The 18359-nt window shown below is 41.3% G+C and overlaps 1 protein-coding gene across 8 annotated transcripts in view; it reads right to left on the bottom strand.

Annotated features, from left to right (window-relative positions):
* Positions 1–18359, bottom strand: part of ZNF185 (zinc finger protein 185 with LIM domain) — a 171398-nt gene that overhangs the window by 140804 nt on the left and 12235 nt on the right. For all 8 annotated transcript variants that reach the window (XM_033946215.1, XM_033946214.1, XM_033946210.1 and 5 more), the window contains exons 2-6: positions 13142–13189; positions 12422–12599; positions 7620–7691; positions 1921–1992; positions 358–426 (exon numbers count right to left, since the gene is read on the bottom strand). In XM_033946215.1, coding sequence (XP_033802106.1) covers positions 358–426; positions 1921–1992; positions 7620–7691; positions 12422–12599; positions 13142–13157 — 407 coding nt within the window. In that variant the 5' untranslated portion in view covers positions 13158–13189. The remainder of the gene's footprint in view (positions 1–357; positions 427–1920; positions 1993–7619; positions 7692–12421; positions 12600–13141; positions 13190–18359) is intronic.

Here is an 18359-nt window from a genome sequence, read left to right as displayed (position 1 = left end):
GCCTAGGGAAAAAGTTTTGCAGCCACTTGCATCTCCTTTCTGCGGGTACTTTTTCCAAGCAAAGCAATACATGTAGCTTTTTTAAACTGCTCAGTATTGAGCATTGTAGAAATCCCTCCCCCTGGGAGCACTTTGGTTGAAGGTGAATAAAATTATGCATGCTGTGGAACAAAATGGGTACCTTTACTTGCTCAAAGAGTGGCCAGTTTTCAAATAGCCCTTTTACCCATACATATAAATAGTTATCTGCAGGGGTAAATAACTGTTGAAAATGGTGCATATGATAATCAAGGAACATGTGACAACTCAAAACCCTAAAAGATAGGGAAAATAGAAAGGAAATAAAGATCCAGGTACCTGCCAGTGTTTTTTGGAGCAGGAGGAGATGAAGCTGCTTTATCATTCTCAGATTTAGCTGGTGAAACCCTGGAAAATTGATGACATGATTAATATTATCCACATGTAGATCCATTGGGTTACACAATTTTTAAGATATTACCTAGTAACGTGGAGGGGCATAATAAGTCCCCTTTTGGCCTAAGGCCCTAAACGTTGAAAGTAGAAGCAGGGAAAATGTCCATTATCAAAAAAAAGTCCAAAAGGAGTTTTTTTCTGATAATTGCCTGCCTCTACATTCAGCTGTTTAAACGCCTAGACCACCACTACGTCTAAACTTACATCATATAATCAACCTAAAAAAAGCCTAAATCCCAAACGCCCAAAACAAGGGCTTTTAGGCGAAGGAGGGGCCAGTCCTTTGCCTAAAAGCTGGATTCTGTAACCGGTGTCTGTCAAAAACAATACTAGTTACAGAATCCACCACCCAACCCTGACAACGATCTGGGCAGGAGGGAGCCCAAGCCCTCCTGCCCATGTGAACCCCCTACCCCCACTAAGATCCGGGCAGGAGGGAGCCCAGGCCCTCCTGCCCTGATGCAGCCCCCCCACGACCATCCGCTGAACACTTCCCCCCACCTGTCAACCCGCAACACCCCCACCCCTGACATCCCCCTACCTGTAAAAAAGGTGGCCAGATGGACGGATCCCAAGCCCGTCCATCTGGCAGGCCCGCCGTCCTCAGAATGGCAGGCTTTAGGGCCTGATTGGTTCAGGCGCCTCAAACCCCGCCCACAGGTGGGGCCTGAGGTTCCCGGGCCAACCGGAATCGGCCCAGTAGCATTAGGCCCCTCCTGTGGGTGGGGCCTTAGGCACATGGCTTTAGCTGTAGCTTTAACCACTCTCCCCTCTCTCCTATCAATGTGGGTTTTACTAAAGGGTAATAAGTTCATAGTGATTCCTAATGAATGCATCTTATCAGTAGCAGTAAAATATATATTACCAACTAGCAGTGCATTAGTGGCACCTGACCTTTCACAGAGAAAGGGATAACTAACTATAAGTTTCCTCTACCCCACTAGAAACTTGATCAGAAAAGCCAAGGCTTAATTACAGTTTAGCTACTTCTGTTCTACTCTAACCCTTCATTCTAGACAGCCTGCAGAGGAGGGAAAGGGGTGAGTTTGGAGTGGAGCAGAAAACAGTTTTTCAGCTCCGTAATCCAGCCATTCTCCTACTGTTCCTGCCTCTGGCCTTTCTGACCCGTTCTCCACCTCCAAAGTTGCAATTCCTTTTTGTATACAAAATAAGTCCCAAGGAAAACACAACTCTCTCCATAAACCCTGATCTCAACTAGAATTCTAAAAAACATCCTTCCTGCATGCAAAGCTCTGCTCATACCCCAGATCGACCTCAGGCCTTCAGAGATGGAAATGATGCGCAATCCCTCTTGCTCTACTAGACCAAAATCGAAAATAGGGCCAGGTTACCCAAGGCTCCCCTTTCTATATCACATATTTTAATGTATAGGCGCCAATGAGTCATTTTGACATGGAGCCATTTAGAAGCCTAACTCAGATTTACCAGCTACTTTTGAGAGGGTTGGTTGATGCTGAGGAAAATCTGTCATTCTCTTCAACGTTCCAGCTTTGCTCTCTAGGGGAAAATGGAAAATAAGTGTAACTTTAATTATATATAACATGAACAGTACATGCATCCTGTAAATTTGATAAAATGTAAGTATTTATTTTATTGAAAAGGGATAGACTACAATGCTAAATCACAATACTAACTAATGCATTAAGGGCCGGATTCTATAAACGGCACCTAGGAGCGCCTACATTGTACATGCCACTTGGCGTAGTTGTCAATCAACCACTAGGCGTCTTTAATAGAATCATGCCTAGCGGCACCTAAGCAAACTTACCCCCACTTATACTAAGATACGCTAAGCGTTTTAGCGTATGTTTAGCGCGCACTAAATCTAACGTGTCCATAGGCTAACTTGCACGCATTAGCATTTAGTGTGCACTTAAAAGCATAGCGCACCATAGTAAAAGGAGCCCTTAGTCATCACTAGGCATCCTAAATGTAGGTGTCATTCCATTAGGCCAGCTTTTCACTCACCTAATTTGGCACCACTTACATCAGATGTCTAACGACACCTAACTCAACCACGGCTATCGTCTGCCCATAATCATGCCTACTTTTTTATATAGATATTGTTAGGTGTCTTTAGGCATAGGATGGTGCCTCTACTTAGGCATCGCTAGTTGTCCTACGAGTTTGGTGCCGAATTCTTAAATTGTTTATTTTTAATTTTTTTTTTGATTGGCTGAAAACCAGCGTAACACAGATCCTGAACTGAGGTGCAGATCCCAAACTTAGGCATCGTTAGGCAGCTGCAATAGTCAAAGGAAACCTCTGCTTAGAGTTTATTTTTGTCTCCCACTAACCCTGACCTGATCTTTGACTTATAGCAGTGGTTCTTAACCTGGGTTCGACCGAACCCCAGGGGTTCGGTGAGTCAGTCTCGCGGGTTCGGCGGAGGTCAAAACACACCTCCGACTCATATAGCACTTTAGTCACGTTCAATCATCTATCAGTTATTCAGTGATTTTGATCAAGACTGATCGTGTACTCGGTTTCTTGATCTATCAATCAACAGCAGAAGTCACACTGATTTGCAGTAAATTTCATTATTATGTTATTATTATTCGAAATATGGAACTTTTTTGTTTTCAAAATTGATATTATTTTTTTCCCTCGCTATATACCTATGTTTTGAATTTGTAAAAATCATATTTTATTTTTCCAATAAAGAAGGGTTCGGTGAACACGCATATGAAACTGGTGGGGTTCAGTACCTCCAACAAGGTTAAGAACCACTGACTTATAGGCTTTGAACCAATAAGAAGGCTAGAAGGTTTAATTAGGGCATTTCTACCAGCCAGTAATTAGCTCTTAGCAATACAATCTTCTTAGGTCTATGAGGGGAAACTACAAATAAAAATAATAACAAACTATAAATATTAGAATAGCCTAGCATAATTTGCAAACTTACAGGACTTCAGTTTACATAATCCTACTCCATAGAAATTTAAGTAATAATAATATTAAGTTTATTCTTGTATACCGCCCATCCGTGAGGTTCTGGGCGGTTAACAGAGAAGAACTGTACAATCAGTGACATATACATAAAAAAGGTAAAACTTAATAATAAGATAAAAATGCATAATTATTTGACAAACTTATCAAACAAATAGGTTTTAAAAAATTTTCTAAAAACACAATAAGAATCCATTTGAAAGATCAGTGGGCTTAACCAAGAGTTAATTTTCCCTAATTGAAATGCAAGTGTCCTATTCAAAAATCTCTTATAACGACAGGCCTTAACTGAAAGGTACATAAACATGAAATTACATATCACCAATAATAAAATGAAGGCAGCAGTCCAGCAACAGGGTTAAATGATCAATATTCATAATAATAAAAATAATAATAATAACTTTATTCTTCTATACCGCCATAATCTTGCGACTTCTAGGCGGTTTACATTGAACAGAGCTGGACAATCAGCGAGTTACAATATGTAGAATAGTCAGTGAAATTATAGTAAGTAGAATCTTAAAAGAAATGCAGCGAATTACAATGTACAGTTTGTTAAGAATTTCAAAGGGGACATATTATGGAAAAAGCAATGGAATATGTGTTTGGTGTAATTACTGTTTAGGTGATATATCTGTCGAATAAGGCAGTTTTTATGACTTTTCTAAAAGCGTCGTAGGTCAGTCTAGCTCCATTAATTACATTACATTAGTGATTTCTATTCCGCTTGTGCCTTGCGGTTCTAAGCGGATTACAAATTAGAAGATATCTGGACATTACCGAGAGAATTGTATAACAAAGATTCATGTACATTACATGATACAGTTGATAGTTACAAATTAGAGGATATTTGTATTTATCCAATGGAATTACATAGTAAAGATTCAAGTACTTACAGAAAACATAGTATTACATAGTAAAGATTCAAGTACTTACAGGAAACAGTGGAGAATAACAATATATACGGGTAGCTGAGGAGGATAACCTAACATTGAAGGGTTAAGTTTATTGGATACATGTGGTAGATGCTTATTTAGCGGTCTGGATATTTTTTGGTTGGTATGATTCGAGGAATTGACTAGTGTGTTATTCACAGGGGAGAAAGCATGTACGAGTGGGAGGAGATTAGTAAGTAAGGACGTGTTTTTTGAATAGAACTGTTTTGATTTCTTTTCAAAATACTTTGATGTCTGTTGTTTTGATCATCAGTTTGGTGATGGTGGGGTCAATTTTCGCTGCCTGTGTCGCCAGGAGGCTGTCGTAAAGTTTCGTACATCGGGTACCATTATGAGGGGGTAAGGTGAATAGGTTCTGAGTTCTCCTTGATCTGGGTGAGTGGTAGCGGTGTAGGCAGTTGTTTAGGTAGCTGGGAGCAGTGCCATGGCTTACTTTAAATAGTAGACAATAGAATTTGAACTGAGTTCTTGCTTTTATTGGAAGCCAGTGCGCGTCTACATAGGCGGGAGTGATGTGGTCAAATTTGCTAAGTGAATAGATGAGTCTGATGGCAGTATTTTGAACGGTCTGTAGTTGTTTTATCATGTTGTTTGGGCAAGGTAGATAGAGGCTGTTGCAGTAATCTAAGGTACTAAGTATGAGGGATTGTACAATGAGCTTGTAATGTTCTTTGGTAAGGAATTTTCTTATTTTTCTTAGGTTTCACATGGTGAAGAATGCTTTTTGTACGATTTTGTGGATTTGTGTTTGCATTGTGCAGCATCTGTCTAATTGTATTCCTAGAATTTTGAGAGTGCTCTGTATTGGATATTTGGTTGCGTTTACTTCCAGTTCTGTTAGGGATGGTTTTTGTTCCTTTTCTAGTAGTAGGAATTTGGTTTTCTCTGCATTCAGTTTCAGCTTATGGTTCTTCATCCATTTTTCTACAGTTTCCAGTGTTGTTTTCAGGCGTCTGTTGGAGATGGGGTCTTGGATGTCGAAGGGGAGGAGGATGGTTATGTCATCCGCGTAGCTGAAAGATGTTATATTTAGGGCGTCTAGGGCAGTGCCTAAGGAAGCTATGAAGAGGTTGAAAAGTATGGGCGAAAGAGGGGATCCTTGTGGTACTCCGCATGGGTTTGTCCAGGGGTCGGATAGAAGATCTTTTGTCTTAACTCTGTATGATCTTGTTTTAAGGAATCCTTGGAACCAGTTGTGGACTTTACCTGATATTCCTATGGCATCTAGTATCTGGAGTAGTATTGGATGGTCAACTAAGTCGAATGCTGCTGAAAGGTCGAGTTGGATGACTAGTAACTTGTTTCCTTTGCTGAGGTGCTGTCTGGCTATATCTAGTAAAGATACCAGAAGTGTTTCTGTGCTGTGTAGTTGTCTAGCCAGTGTTGTTTGTTTGCTTGGTACATAAAAGTTCTATCCAGAAATGTTTTGTATTTATAATGGAGAAGAGTCTATGCTGGGATCATTACTTTTTAATATATTTATAAATGACATGGGAATGGAGTAACACACAAGGTGATTAAATATGTTGACAACAGAAACTCATTCAAAGTTGTTGAATCATAAAAGGATTATAAAAAATTGCAAGAGGACTTTACAAGACTAGAAGACTGGGCATCCAAAAGGCAGATGATATTTAATGTGAGTAAGTACAATGTGATACATGTAGAGAAGAGGAACAGAAACTATAGCTGCACACAGTAATGCAAAGTTCTACTTTAAGAGACACTGCCCAGGAAAAGGATTTAGGTGTCATCGCTGATGATATATTGAAACTCTCTGCTCAGTGTGCAAGCAAATAGAATATTAGGAACTATTAGGAAAGAATGTTAACCTATGAATTAATGCACACATAACTGATTTGCTGAGTTAAAAAGGCCTGTCTGTTACAAATTTTATTTTTGAAACTAACTAAAAAAAGAAAACACCCCAAAATTGTGCATACAGTTCAGATGTGAACTGAATATATATATATATTTTTTTCTGTGCATGTCCTTATCAGGAATTAAAATATACTCCTGGCGGAATTCTTCAAGGGCAGAATTTGTTCTGAATTCCTCACCCCCTCAGGACCTTTAGAATTCTGCACATGCTGCGCAGAATTTAATGCAGACACAGGCAACAGAGGAGGAAGTGACCCGCTGCAGAGCAGGCCATTTCCTCCTCCTGTGCTGGCTTAGATTCAACTGTTTACATGAACCGCTATCTGGCACTCGCAGAATTCCACCAGGAGTAAAAATTACATACACACAACAGGATTTTCAGAGTGGCCATTCTTTTGCCTATAATCATTGTATTGCATATACAGTAAATTGTTCTTCATGTACCAACCTTGACTGAGTTTTTTCCTCAGAAGAAATGACTTCACACAATACTAATGATATGTAAAATATCCATAATAATAAAACCCTAAGTACGCATGCGCACACCTACCTGCATGATCTGTGCTCTGTAGCTCTGTGGATTCACATGCGCAGTAGAAGGAGTCAGCGGTGTTTCTTCTGTGCATGCGGAGACACTTTAAGCAGGGACGCACGGAGGCGACTCCCCCCTCCCGCCTTCACTCCGTCTAACACAGCGCGGCCCGAGGTCTGGCCGGCTCCCTTACAGTCCCTTGCCAAAGTTATTTTTAAGTTAAAAGCCGCCGCCGTGGCTCCTCTCATGAGCCGCACCTGCGTTGGAAGCCTCTCTGACATCACATCAGAGAGAAGGCTTCCGACGCAGGCGCAGATTGTGAGAGGAGCTGCCGCGGCAGCTTTAAACTCAAAAATAACTTCGGCAAGGGACTGTAAGGGAGCCGGCCAGAACAGGGAAGTGGAGGGGGAGGGAATGCTGCTGCACAGGGAAGTGGGGTGGACGAGTGAAATGCTGCTGCTGCACAGGGAAATGGCAGGGGAGGGCATGCTGCTGCTGCTGCTGCACAGGGAAGGGGGGGAGGAAAATGCTGCTTGTGAGAAAAGGGGGCTAGGGGCTGGAAGCTGAAAGGGAAAAGATAGGAGAAGGGGGCTGGGGGTAATAATGAGTATGGAGCTGGGGCTGAAAATAGGGGACATGTGAGGGAAGGAGGCTTTACTAGCACCCGTTAATGTAACAGGCTTATACACTAGTACAATTATAATTAACAATAAAAACTCAGGATGTCATTGCTAATGTTGCTGTTAAAGCTCAAATAACATGAATAAAACTAAGAGGCCGGGTGTGTGGCCAAGTGGCCATGTTACCTGTTACTTTTGGGCAAGTCATAAGATGGTGAAGAGATGTGGTAACTCTTGGATGATTCCAATGCTGAGTCACTGAGAAAAATAGACAAGCTGTTTTATCTAAAGGAAATATATATCACATCCAGCCAACAGAGTCTATGTTTCAGCCCCCAGATGGAGGCCTGCCTCAGGGATGTCTCTGTAGGTCTACTAGGTGTCACTCCAGTGGTGAGAATGCAAACTTTAAAAATTCTCTAAAAATACTATGAGCATATGAAAAAGCTTCTAGAAGGTCCAAAAACAACAGGGTACTTAAAAGTCTTTTCATATGCTCGTAGTGGGGGGTAGAAGAAAGGCAGATTGTGAACAGAGATAGGGTGTAGCCATCACTGACAGAAATCAGTATGTTACCACACATTAAGGGCTAGATTCAGTAAATGACACTCAAAATTTGATGCCAAAACATGCCCATGGCCAGTGGCGTAGTAAGGAGGGGGCGGAGGGGCCGACTTGGTGGGGGAGCCTGCATCCATCCTCCTCTCCGCCCCCTCACTCCTTCCTGACCTCCATTGCTGTTCACGTGCACCCCTTCCCTTCCCTCGTACCTCTTTTTTTTTATTGAGCGCAAGCAGCATCTCAAACTTGTTGCCCACATCGGGCAGCAAGTTTGTGATTCTGCTTGCTCCAGGAAAATTAAAGATGGGTTGGCTGAATATTATTTTGTCATCAAAGATGAATTCAAAGTGACATGATTTTATGATCATCACAGGAGTTAAGTCCATGCAGCATGAGATTAACAGCAATACTTCTAATGACTGGACTTGGAAAGATCGGTCATTGAGGGACTGATGGTCCAGGTTTTCTAAGCAGGCTGCAATTTGATGTTGTATAATGAAATGTTTTATGTTTTGTAAGAGTGGGGAATAAGCATATTTATAAAATATAAAAAATATATTTATGATAACAGTGGGAAAGATTTAATAAATAGACTTGATAAATTAACTAATCATAGGAGTTAGCTTCTTCTGTTTTTATAGGAAAATTAAAGAGGTACACAGGGGAAGGGAAGGAGGTGTGCGCAAGGCAGAGGGGGTCGGGAAGGAGCGGGGTGGAGAAGAGGGTGGGGGAGGGGTGCCCCTTCCCCCACCTCAGGTGCCACTCATCCTCACCACGCTACTGCCCATGGCCACACCCCCTTTTAAGTTACATGCTAGAATTAGGGACCATGCCATATAGAATAGCATGCAGCCAGATGCCAAGTGAAAATTTTAATGAGTGCCAATTAACATCAATTACTTATGTTAATTGGCTTGACAATTAATTTGTGTGCACATCTTGCATGCTTACACACAAATTTGGACACAAAATTCTGGGCATCTTATATAAAATCTGGGGATAACTGTCCTGCTGCAGCTAACATGTATGGGGTGAGATATGAAAGACATTGATACTCCTTAGATCAGGGCAATGACTTAAAGGTAATCTAAGACCCCCTTTGCAGCAAAACGTACAGTCCAGCTACATAAGCATGCATACCTGACTGACAAATAAAAGTGCAATCTATAACTGAGTGCCTGCATATACGCACCCATTATGTATGTAAGTTTATAGAATAACGTCACATATGCACATAAGTGTACACTTACCTGAGAAAGTAACAACAGGGTGCCTACACATATGTAAGTAATATACCCCTTGATCCTATATATGGTGCTCGAAATTATGTGCAGAAATTTGGGCATGTGCAATTTAATTGAGTAATGAGCCAATTAGCGCCAATAATTGGATACTAACAATCAATTATTGGTGCTCTTTGGAAAAACATTTGGCTGTATGCCTGAATCTTGCTAAGTGTTAATGTAAATCTTGCTAAATTTTAATGTAAATCTTTAGGGGGCAACTGAAAATGGGGTGTAGTAATGGGAAGAGCATGGAAAATTGGGGAATTCACTAAAGATGTGCACAGGTATGGGGAGTATGTAGCACAGTAGTTAGAGATACAGCCTTTGCACCCTGAGGTTGTGGGTTCAAATCCCATGCTGCTCCTTGTGACCCTGAACAAGTCACTTAATCCCCCATTGCCCCAGGCGCATTAGATAGAGTATGAGCCCACCAGGACAGTTAGGACAAAATGCTTGAGTACCTGAATGTAAGCCACTTAGACTATAAGGGGTATATAAATATTAAAAATAAATAAATATTATATAATTTGGGGAATCTGCACTTAATTTATGCATGGGGATTTATACCAGATTTTAATTGGTGTAAATCTTTGTGCAGACAACAAAAAAAGGCACTGGAGATGTCAAATCCAACTTGTGGTTACAATTCACCTCTTCTACTAAACCGAGCTAGCGGTTTTAGTGTGGGGAACCGTGCAGAATGGCCTGCGCTGCTCCTGACGCTCATAGGAACTTAATGAGCATTAGGAGCAGCGTGGACCATTCAGCATGGCTCCCCACGCTAAAACCGCTAGCGCGGTTTAGTAGAAGAGGGGGAATGTTTTTTTATTAATGGTTTGTACCATAAAACAATGTTAAAATCCTTAAATTGCTGAAACAAATAAAGTCCCAACTCATTCCAATGAGGAACAAGAGGTGCTGTCAGTGTTTGTCTTTTGATGTTACTGCGATGTTCTATCACTCTTGTCTTCAGCATCCCACATAAATCAGCTTGCATGGGCATAAGATGATGTATATCACCCCACATGTGTTACAGTTTGATGAATGTTTTAAGTCAAATTTCTGATTAGTCCTTGGATGTATGAATGTTCTCATATCAAGAGTGTGTGGACAAACTGAACATCTACCACATTTATGATGTCCTATGTTGGCTACTTCATTGGTCTGCGTGAGATCGGGTAATCTTGAAGGTACAAGATACTGCTTCAGATTTTTGTCTCCCGAGTGAGCTATTACAAGCTTTTTGTTTTGGAAATAAGGGTGACCCTCTAGAATCTTCCAATTGGACCTTATGATCTTCTTGATATCCTTAGATAGATATGAATGCCACATAGTGCATACAATGTCTGGGGCTTGTCTCGTGGTGGGTTGGAGTAAATCATCACAATTTCTAATACTTGCTTTTTGATACTCTTCTCTAATGCAAATAGTGGGGTACCCTCTACTAGAGAACCTTTGTGCCAGGTCTCCTGCATCTCTTTGAAAGTCCTGTAGATCCGTACTAATATGTTTTAATCTCAGGAACTGAGTATAAGGAAGGTTCCTCTTGAGTGCTGGTGTATGATGGCTTGTGTAATGTAAATATCCGTTCTTGTCCTTAGGTTTCTTATAAAGAGATGTACTAAATTTTTTTCTGGCCCTTATTGATCCATAGAGCTAGGAAATTGATACATTTTTCATCCATTTGGATTTTAAAATCTTAAATACGGGTCTCTTGAATTGAACCATGCAAAAAAAGAATCTAGTAGGACAAAATGAAGATGTATCTTTTGTAGAAAATGGTCTGTTGTTTGAATGAATGTTCATCTAAATATATATTTTCAAAATTGGATACATAAAGATTTGCCAAGTCTGGAGCCATTGTTGCACCCATGGCCATGCCCACTATTTCCTTGAAACTCAAAATAGTTTTCAGTGAGTGCGAGAGTTGCAAATGCCAGAATTTACCTGTTTGGGATCCTTCTGTCACAATCTCTTCTATTTAGTGTGTTCTCTTTAATGGCCAGAGTGCTTCTTTGTGGAATATTCATATATAAGGCTTTGATGTCTAATGTGACCAATTTAACTTCTGATAAATCCTTATCAATTTCATTGAGTAGATTTATAAGATGTGCTGAATCACATAAAAATGATTTAATCTTGGGGATATATGGCCTCAAGAAGTAGTCTAAAACTGAGAGCGGTTCTAAAACTGATCCACAAGCTGAAACAATCGGTCTACCAGATTTATGAATTTTTGGAATCATATAGATCGTTGGTCTAATGGGATTTGGGACTTTCAGAAAGTCTCTCTCCTTACTTGTGAGGATACTCAGATCAGAACGCCACTCATTTTTTGGATGCCCAAATGTGGGTGCTATTTACAGAATTTAGTCCATATGCATAAATATGAGGGTGCATATATATGGCTCCCACTTACGTACATAACTTACAAAATACTGTAAGTTATGTGCATTCCAGTTGCATGTACACACCCACAATTATTCCAAATCTATGGTTAGTGTACAGTAACTGAGAGTGTGTAAATGTTAGGTGTTCCATGCTAGTATCCTGTAATGGAATCTATTATAGCATAGCCTTCTATTGAATTCCCATTTCCTCCCCTCGAGGGGAGGAGAGTAGGTCAGATCAGAAAGGATTTTTTACCTATTCTGGGATTATCTCCTTGAGGGATAGGGAAGCAGACTTAATTTTTCAAAGACAATTACAGCACTCTCTTCTTTAATTACAATTTTATGATCCATAATTGCCAATTACCACAATTTTTTTATAATGATCATAGCTCACAAAGAGGGTCATTTCTTAAACTGATGTTATGTCACCGTTTGTAAATAACCCCCAATTTGATCTACAAATCATATGAACTGGATAACATAAATAGGGATGTGCTGTCAATTGATAATGGCATGGGAACAAGAGTGGCATTTTTGTTTCATTTTGTGTCATTTTCAAAAAATGTTTTCTTACAATTTTCCATTTAACACATGCTAACAAGAACAAAATGAGAGAAAAAAATAACCTCTAAAAATTAAAATGTTTTTCATGCATATCCTTAATTGTAAATTTTGCCTGGATCATGGATCCACCTCCAGTTTCAACTAATGCTTTCCAAAGGAACAACAGATCTTGCATTCTCCTTACTTTGGGTTAAAGCTTTCATTCTTCTGGTTTACTGAGCTCGGCTCCTCATGGATCCAACTCTTGTCCTTCTTTATTGTGTTCCGTACTTTCATTTGTTGGAGGATGCTTTTTCTATCTGCATCTACTGCAGATTTGGAACTACCTGCCGATTTGGTAGCACCTGCCGATTTAGAACCACCTGTGAAGACAAAGAATAGAGTCAAGAATAATCTAAGGAAAGGATGACTGATGTATGGAACAGTCTCCCATTGGAGGAGAAGAGACAAGAGCAATATCTGAACATGGAACAGAAGATCCCTGGGAATGGAGATGGTGGGATGGGGAGGGAGAGGGATTGTACAGCTGAGTTGTGTGGATGAGCAGACTGGATAGGCTGCCTGGTCTTTATCTGCCATCTTATTCTCTATGTCTATTAAAGTGGAGTGCTATGAGATTTGATTTTGAATTTATTGCTACTATTTTATGCTACAGTTGAATATTACAACAGCAGTGGCATGTACACAGCTTATCAATGTGAGAGAAAGGAAAAACGGACACTTATCTTTTTACAATCACACTGTCAGCTTCCAAAAGTGCTTGTATATCTGGCTATATATTATCAATTAAAGTTAGCTGATTATCTTAGCCACTTCAGCAGTCCTAAACGTTTTGAAAAATGGAAGTGCATTCTTAGTTATTCCCCATTTTTCATGTGTAGCTGCTGCTGTCTAAGGTCCTTACCTTTCTTTGCATACATCTTGCTTTGATTAAAACTTGCAGCGGGTACACCTAAAACATGTAAACAAAGCACAGAATTAAGATTTATATGGAGAACAAATGAGGTAGGAAAGTGACTCTGTTCATAGAAGCTCATTTTGAAGTTTCAAGTTTTATTTAAAAGTTGATAAAAACGCTTGTAAGGAATTTCTAAGCGATTTACAATAATAAAAACATCTTGAAACATATAAACGACAGGCATTACCCATGACAAACTGTAGGGGGGAATAAAAGGCAGAACTACAATTTATCAAGAAAAGCACATAAAAGTTTTGGTTGTGTCTGTAAGTGAGTGATGGAAGATGTTAACAGATGTCACCTCTTCTCTCCCAACATTCCATTCTGTTTAGTGACCTACATAAAATGAGTCACTAGTCCACTACATAATGTCAACAATCGGTGACCCGTCAAATGTGCCCAGGACAATGGTGTGCTAGCGCACACTGCACTGAGACCCAACACTTTTTTTATTTTGAGGGTTATGAAGTACCGTAACCCTCTTTATTGAGTGGTGGGGGGGGGGGGAGGAACCCCCCACACTACACTTAAAACATTCAGTTGCTATCTGGTGTTAGGGTAAGGTTTACATGATGATTATGGGAACCCGTAAACCTTACTCTGACACTAGAGAGCAACTGAATGTTTTAAGTGTAGTGGTCGGGTCTCATTGCGCGCTGGCATGCAAATGTCTGGCGCGTGATTGTCGGCACGCCATTGTCGGTGCGCCATTCTCCTGTGCGCAATTGTCGATGTAAGCAACAATTTGGGTGTCAGGTCAAAAGCGCGCTGGGACAAAGGCGCGCCCAGACAATTGAGCGCAGCGCGGAGGTGCGCACCGCTCTAAATTACTGTTTTTAGGGCTCCGACGGGGGGGCGTGGGGGGAACCCCCCCACTTTACTTAATAGACATTGCGCCGCGTTGTGGGGGCGTTGTGGGGGTTGTGGGGCTTGTAACCCCCCACATTTTACTGAAAACTTAACTTTTTCCCTGTTTTTAGGGAAAAAGTTCAGTTTACAGTAAAATGTGGAGGGTTACAACCCCCCAAACCCCCCATAACACCGGCACGATGTCTATTAAGTAAACTGGGGGGGTTCCCCAACAAACCCCCCGTCGGAGCCCCTAAAAACTGTAATTTTGTGCGGCGCGCGCCTCCGCGCTGCGCTCAATTGTCGGCGCACGCTTTTGTCTTTCGTGCCGTTGTCTATGAACCAACAATTTGTCATATCACACTAGAGGCCCTGCTTGTGAAAAATGTGCAGGTTAGATCATCGGCCTCATAATTGATCTTGAAGATATCTTTCTGCGTCCTTCCCCCCCACCCCAAAAAAAAAGGAAGGAGAATTAAAAATTCTAACAAAGTGCAGACATGTTGTTGGGTTTTAGCTCTGGGGTCTGGCAGCATTTAACGGAGTTCATTTTTCTATAATTATGTTATCCTTGAGTCAGACTGCCCAGCTGTGCCCTGGCATGCCTCTTTCATTTATATTGCGTTATACATGGTTTAATATTACTGTAATGACAAAACATAGGGCTCCTTTTATCAAGGCGCACTACGGGGGTTAGCGTGTTGGACATTTCATCACGCGCTAACCCCCGCAGCAGCCTAAATTCCTAACGCCTCGTCAATGGAGGCGTTAGGTACTAGCGCGACAGGCGGTTTAACGCGCACTATTCCACGCGTTAAACCGCTACTGCGCCTTTGTAAAAGGACCCCATAGGCTAAGTGGGTTATGCTGATTAGTAATCAGGTATACCAAGTATTTTCCATGTCTATTTGGGAGGCAGGGGCAATGGAGGATTCAGGGCTGCTTTTACAAAGGTGCGTTAGGGCCTTAACGAGCGGAATAGCGCGCGCTAAATTGCCGTGTGCACTAGCCGCCACCGCCTCCTCTTGAGCAGGCAGTAGTTTTTTGGGTAGCGCGCGCTATGGCGCGCACAAATCCAGTGTGTGCGCTAAAAACGCTAGCGCACCTTTGTAAAAGGAGCCCTAAATGATTTGTTCAGGCTCATAAAGAGCACCACTAGAATTAAAACCATAATCTCAGGGTACTAGCGCAGCTGCTCTGACCACTAGGCTACTCTTCCACTACAGTGACATTTACATTATAACATTTTTAGCTAATCAGCTTCCAACTCTTATCCAAAATCATTTTGGGCTTCCTAGGCTTACTTTCTTAACAGGATGCCAGCATTATAGGCGTGTGTGATGAAAAACAAGATTTTACTGTCAATCCAATCCCTTTGCAGGCGCACCAAACTAGCCCAACTACATTCTGACGCTATGACAAGTGAAACAAGGGAGCTTAGATACACAAGCAAGTCCATGCATGGCAGAACATGTTGCTGCTGCAGACACAAGAAAACTCCGGAAACGAAGCCTCGCCTCTCAGTGTGTCATTTCTTGACAATTGTACAAGCAGAGCCAAAGCCACAACTCAAGATTGCTGTGCTGCTAAGGAGAGGGGAGGTGTTCTGAGACACAAAGAGAAACCGAAACAGTTGTGAGCTGCTGAGTGAAAAGTTACCAAAAGTGAGGCTAGGTGACTTATTTATACCGCAAGATAGAGGGATATCAACCGCATAACCTTGCAAAATTTCAGCCTCCATTACAGATTAATTATGTCTTTTAAAAATAAGAAATGTTTATAAATAAAAAAGTAATTAACCCCAGAAATCACATACCCCACTTTATATAACTGCAGTTTTTAGGCTGTAGAACAAGAAAAACATCAAAGTTGTTAAAAAATTGTGTAGTCCCATTCTACTGCCTCTTTAGTCCATAACAGTTTCAATAATGAAAGTTGCCACTCTAAACTTTTATAGCCTAAGGGGCTTATAATCGAAACAGAAATACATCTAGAAACCCGCCCAAATCGGCACTTGGATGACCTAAAAGACAAGACGTCCAAGCACCGATAATCAAAACAGATTTCTAGACATATCCAGAGACTTTTTAGGCCTCTGAGTCCCACTATGCACTCAGAGCTGAAAGGGGCGTTTTTGAAGGAGTGGTTAGGGTTGGATGTGGGCTGACCTACACGTAGTCGTACTGCAGGGATAATCGAAAGTTTTATGAGGCTGCCTGGATGGAACTAAAAACAGGTCTAAGTGCCCAGAAGGTATCCAAAGTGACCAGATAATCACTGCAGACACAAAGTACAGACCCCCACACACTCCCCCAGTGATCACTGATCTCCCCATACCGCCATACAAATCGGAATAAAAACGTACATACCTGCCTTCTTAACATCAGCACCTGGCATAGGACAGCCTAGTAGAGCTGCACAGAGGTGGCTTAAGTAGTCTGGGGGGTGGGCTAATGAACCATAGAGAGGCCCATTAGCCACTCTAACCACTGCATTCATGATGGAAAATGTGAGTCCACAAAAAAACAACCCCCCAAACCCTACTGCACTGCCATATAGGTGGCACCTGCACCCATAAGGGCTATTGGGGTTGTAGTCAGGTAGGTATAGTAGGTTTTGGGGGGCTCACCATGAACTGTGGTGAGATGTTTATGTGGCACTCTTTTAGTGAAGTTCACAGCAGTGCCCTGTAAAGTGCCCCACTACTCTGTTGCCATGTCTGGGTGGCCAGTCCATCACTTTGCTGGCCCCTCTCATGCCCAAAAGGTTTGGGTCTAGGCGTTTGGGACTTGTATGATTTTTTGTACAAGAATATAGTATAAAGAAAGATGTACTAGTAGTCTGGATGATCGTTTTAAACGGCTGGACATAGAAGTAGACAATTTTTGTTTTTTTTAATTTGGAATGTATTTTTCGAAACTGGACTTTGGATGCTGCCGATTTTGGGCAACTTGCGACCTAGGCCCAAAATGGATTTAGATGTTTGTTTTGATTATGCCCCTCCATATCTCTGTTATTTGTAACCCCACTTTTGAAACCTTTTGACTCAGTGGGTCACAATTAAACTTTCCTTCGATGAACCACTCTTGTAAATATAAATGAACAGAATTCAGAGCAAAGCTAAATGGAAGCCAATTTCAGCTAAAGAGCTTTTACTTATTACTATTCAGCTAATCAATAATACAGCTAGGGTTATCATATTTGGAGCCTCGCAAACCCAGATGCATGGATCTGCCCCGTCCCGCCCCTATCCCGCCACCAGCCCCGCCCAGCTCTGCCCCAGCCCCACCCTCTTAAAGCCTTGCCTTCTTCCATGATGAGCTCCAGCTGCATCTGGAGGGCCTCAAACATGTGTGGATGTGTGTGTGATGTCATCCGCACATGCTCAGAGGCCCTCCAGATGCGACTGGAGCTTGTCAGGGCTTTCTAAAACCCAGACAAACTGCCGGGTTTTGGAAAGTCCATCCAGTAACCCGGATAGTCCTCTAAAAAGAGGACATGTCTGGGTTTCCCTGGACATCTGGTAACCCTACTTACAGCTGATTTCAAATCATGGCTTCTTGACATGTCCAAGTGAATTACAGGTAGAAGTCACTTCTCTTTTGTCTATTTCTCTCTACTTAACAATAATCCTCACTGAATAGATTTGGGTGGTGGTGGGGGGGGGGGGGTCAGTTCAAAAAGTTTTATTTATTTGAAAAGACAGGCTCTAAGGATTTTAAAATTTAAATAATTTGCCAAACTGTAATTATTTTAATATTAAATAATTTATTTTTGAACCTATGGAAGATGAAATTATCTATTTCTGAGCTCTACCTAAAGCGGCGTAGTATGCAGTTTAGATCATGCATGCTGTATATAATTGTGAAATGAGCATTGTAAAGACCTACTGTTTGTCTTGACTTTTCAATAAAAAGAGTTTTATATAAAACTAAACATTCCCTTCTTTCTTGCCTTCCCCCTGTTAAAATATTGCACTCGTCTTAAGCAGGTTTCAAATGGTTCTTATGCAAATCCTGTTGCACTACTGCCACTATTTAACACTTCTATGGTGCTGAAGGGCAAACGCAGCGCTGCACATTTTGACATTAAATAGACAGTCCCTGCTTGGAAGAGCTTACAATCGAACTTGGACAGACAGACATGATATAGAGGGTTGGGGATGCAGAACCCAAGGTGAGAAGAGTTAGGAGTTGAAAGCAGTCTCAAAGATGTGAACCCCCAACCAAATAAAACTGTTTCGAGCTTTAGAGGTTTTCATTACATCACAATTTGTATTCCGCCAAAGCCCTTATGAGTTCATGGCAGATCAGAA

This window comes from Geotrypetes seraphini, chromosome 5, assembly GCF_902459505.1.
Source record: "Geotrypetes seraphini chromosome 5, aGeoSer1.1, whole genome shotgun sequence".
NCBI classification, from domain to species: Eukaryota; Metazoa; Chordata; class Amphibia; order Gymnophiona; family Dermophiidae; genus Geotrypetes; species Geotrypetes seraphini.
Note: the sequence above shows the minus strand (reverse complement) of the source record. Positions and strands in the feature narration are given on the sequence as shown.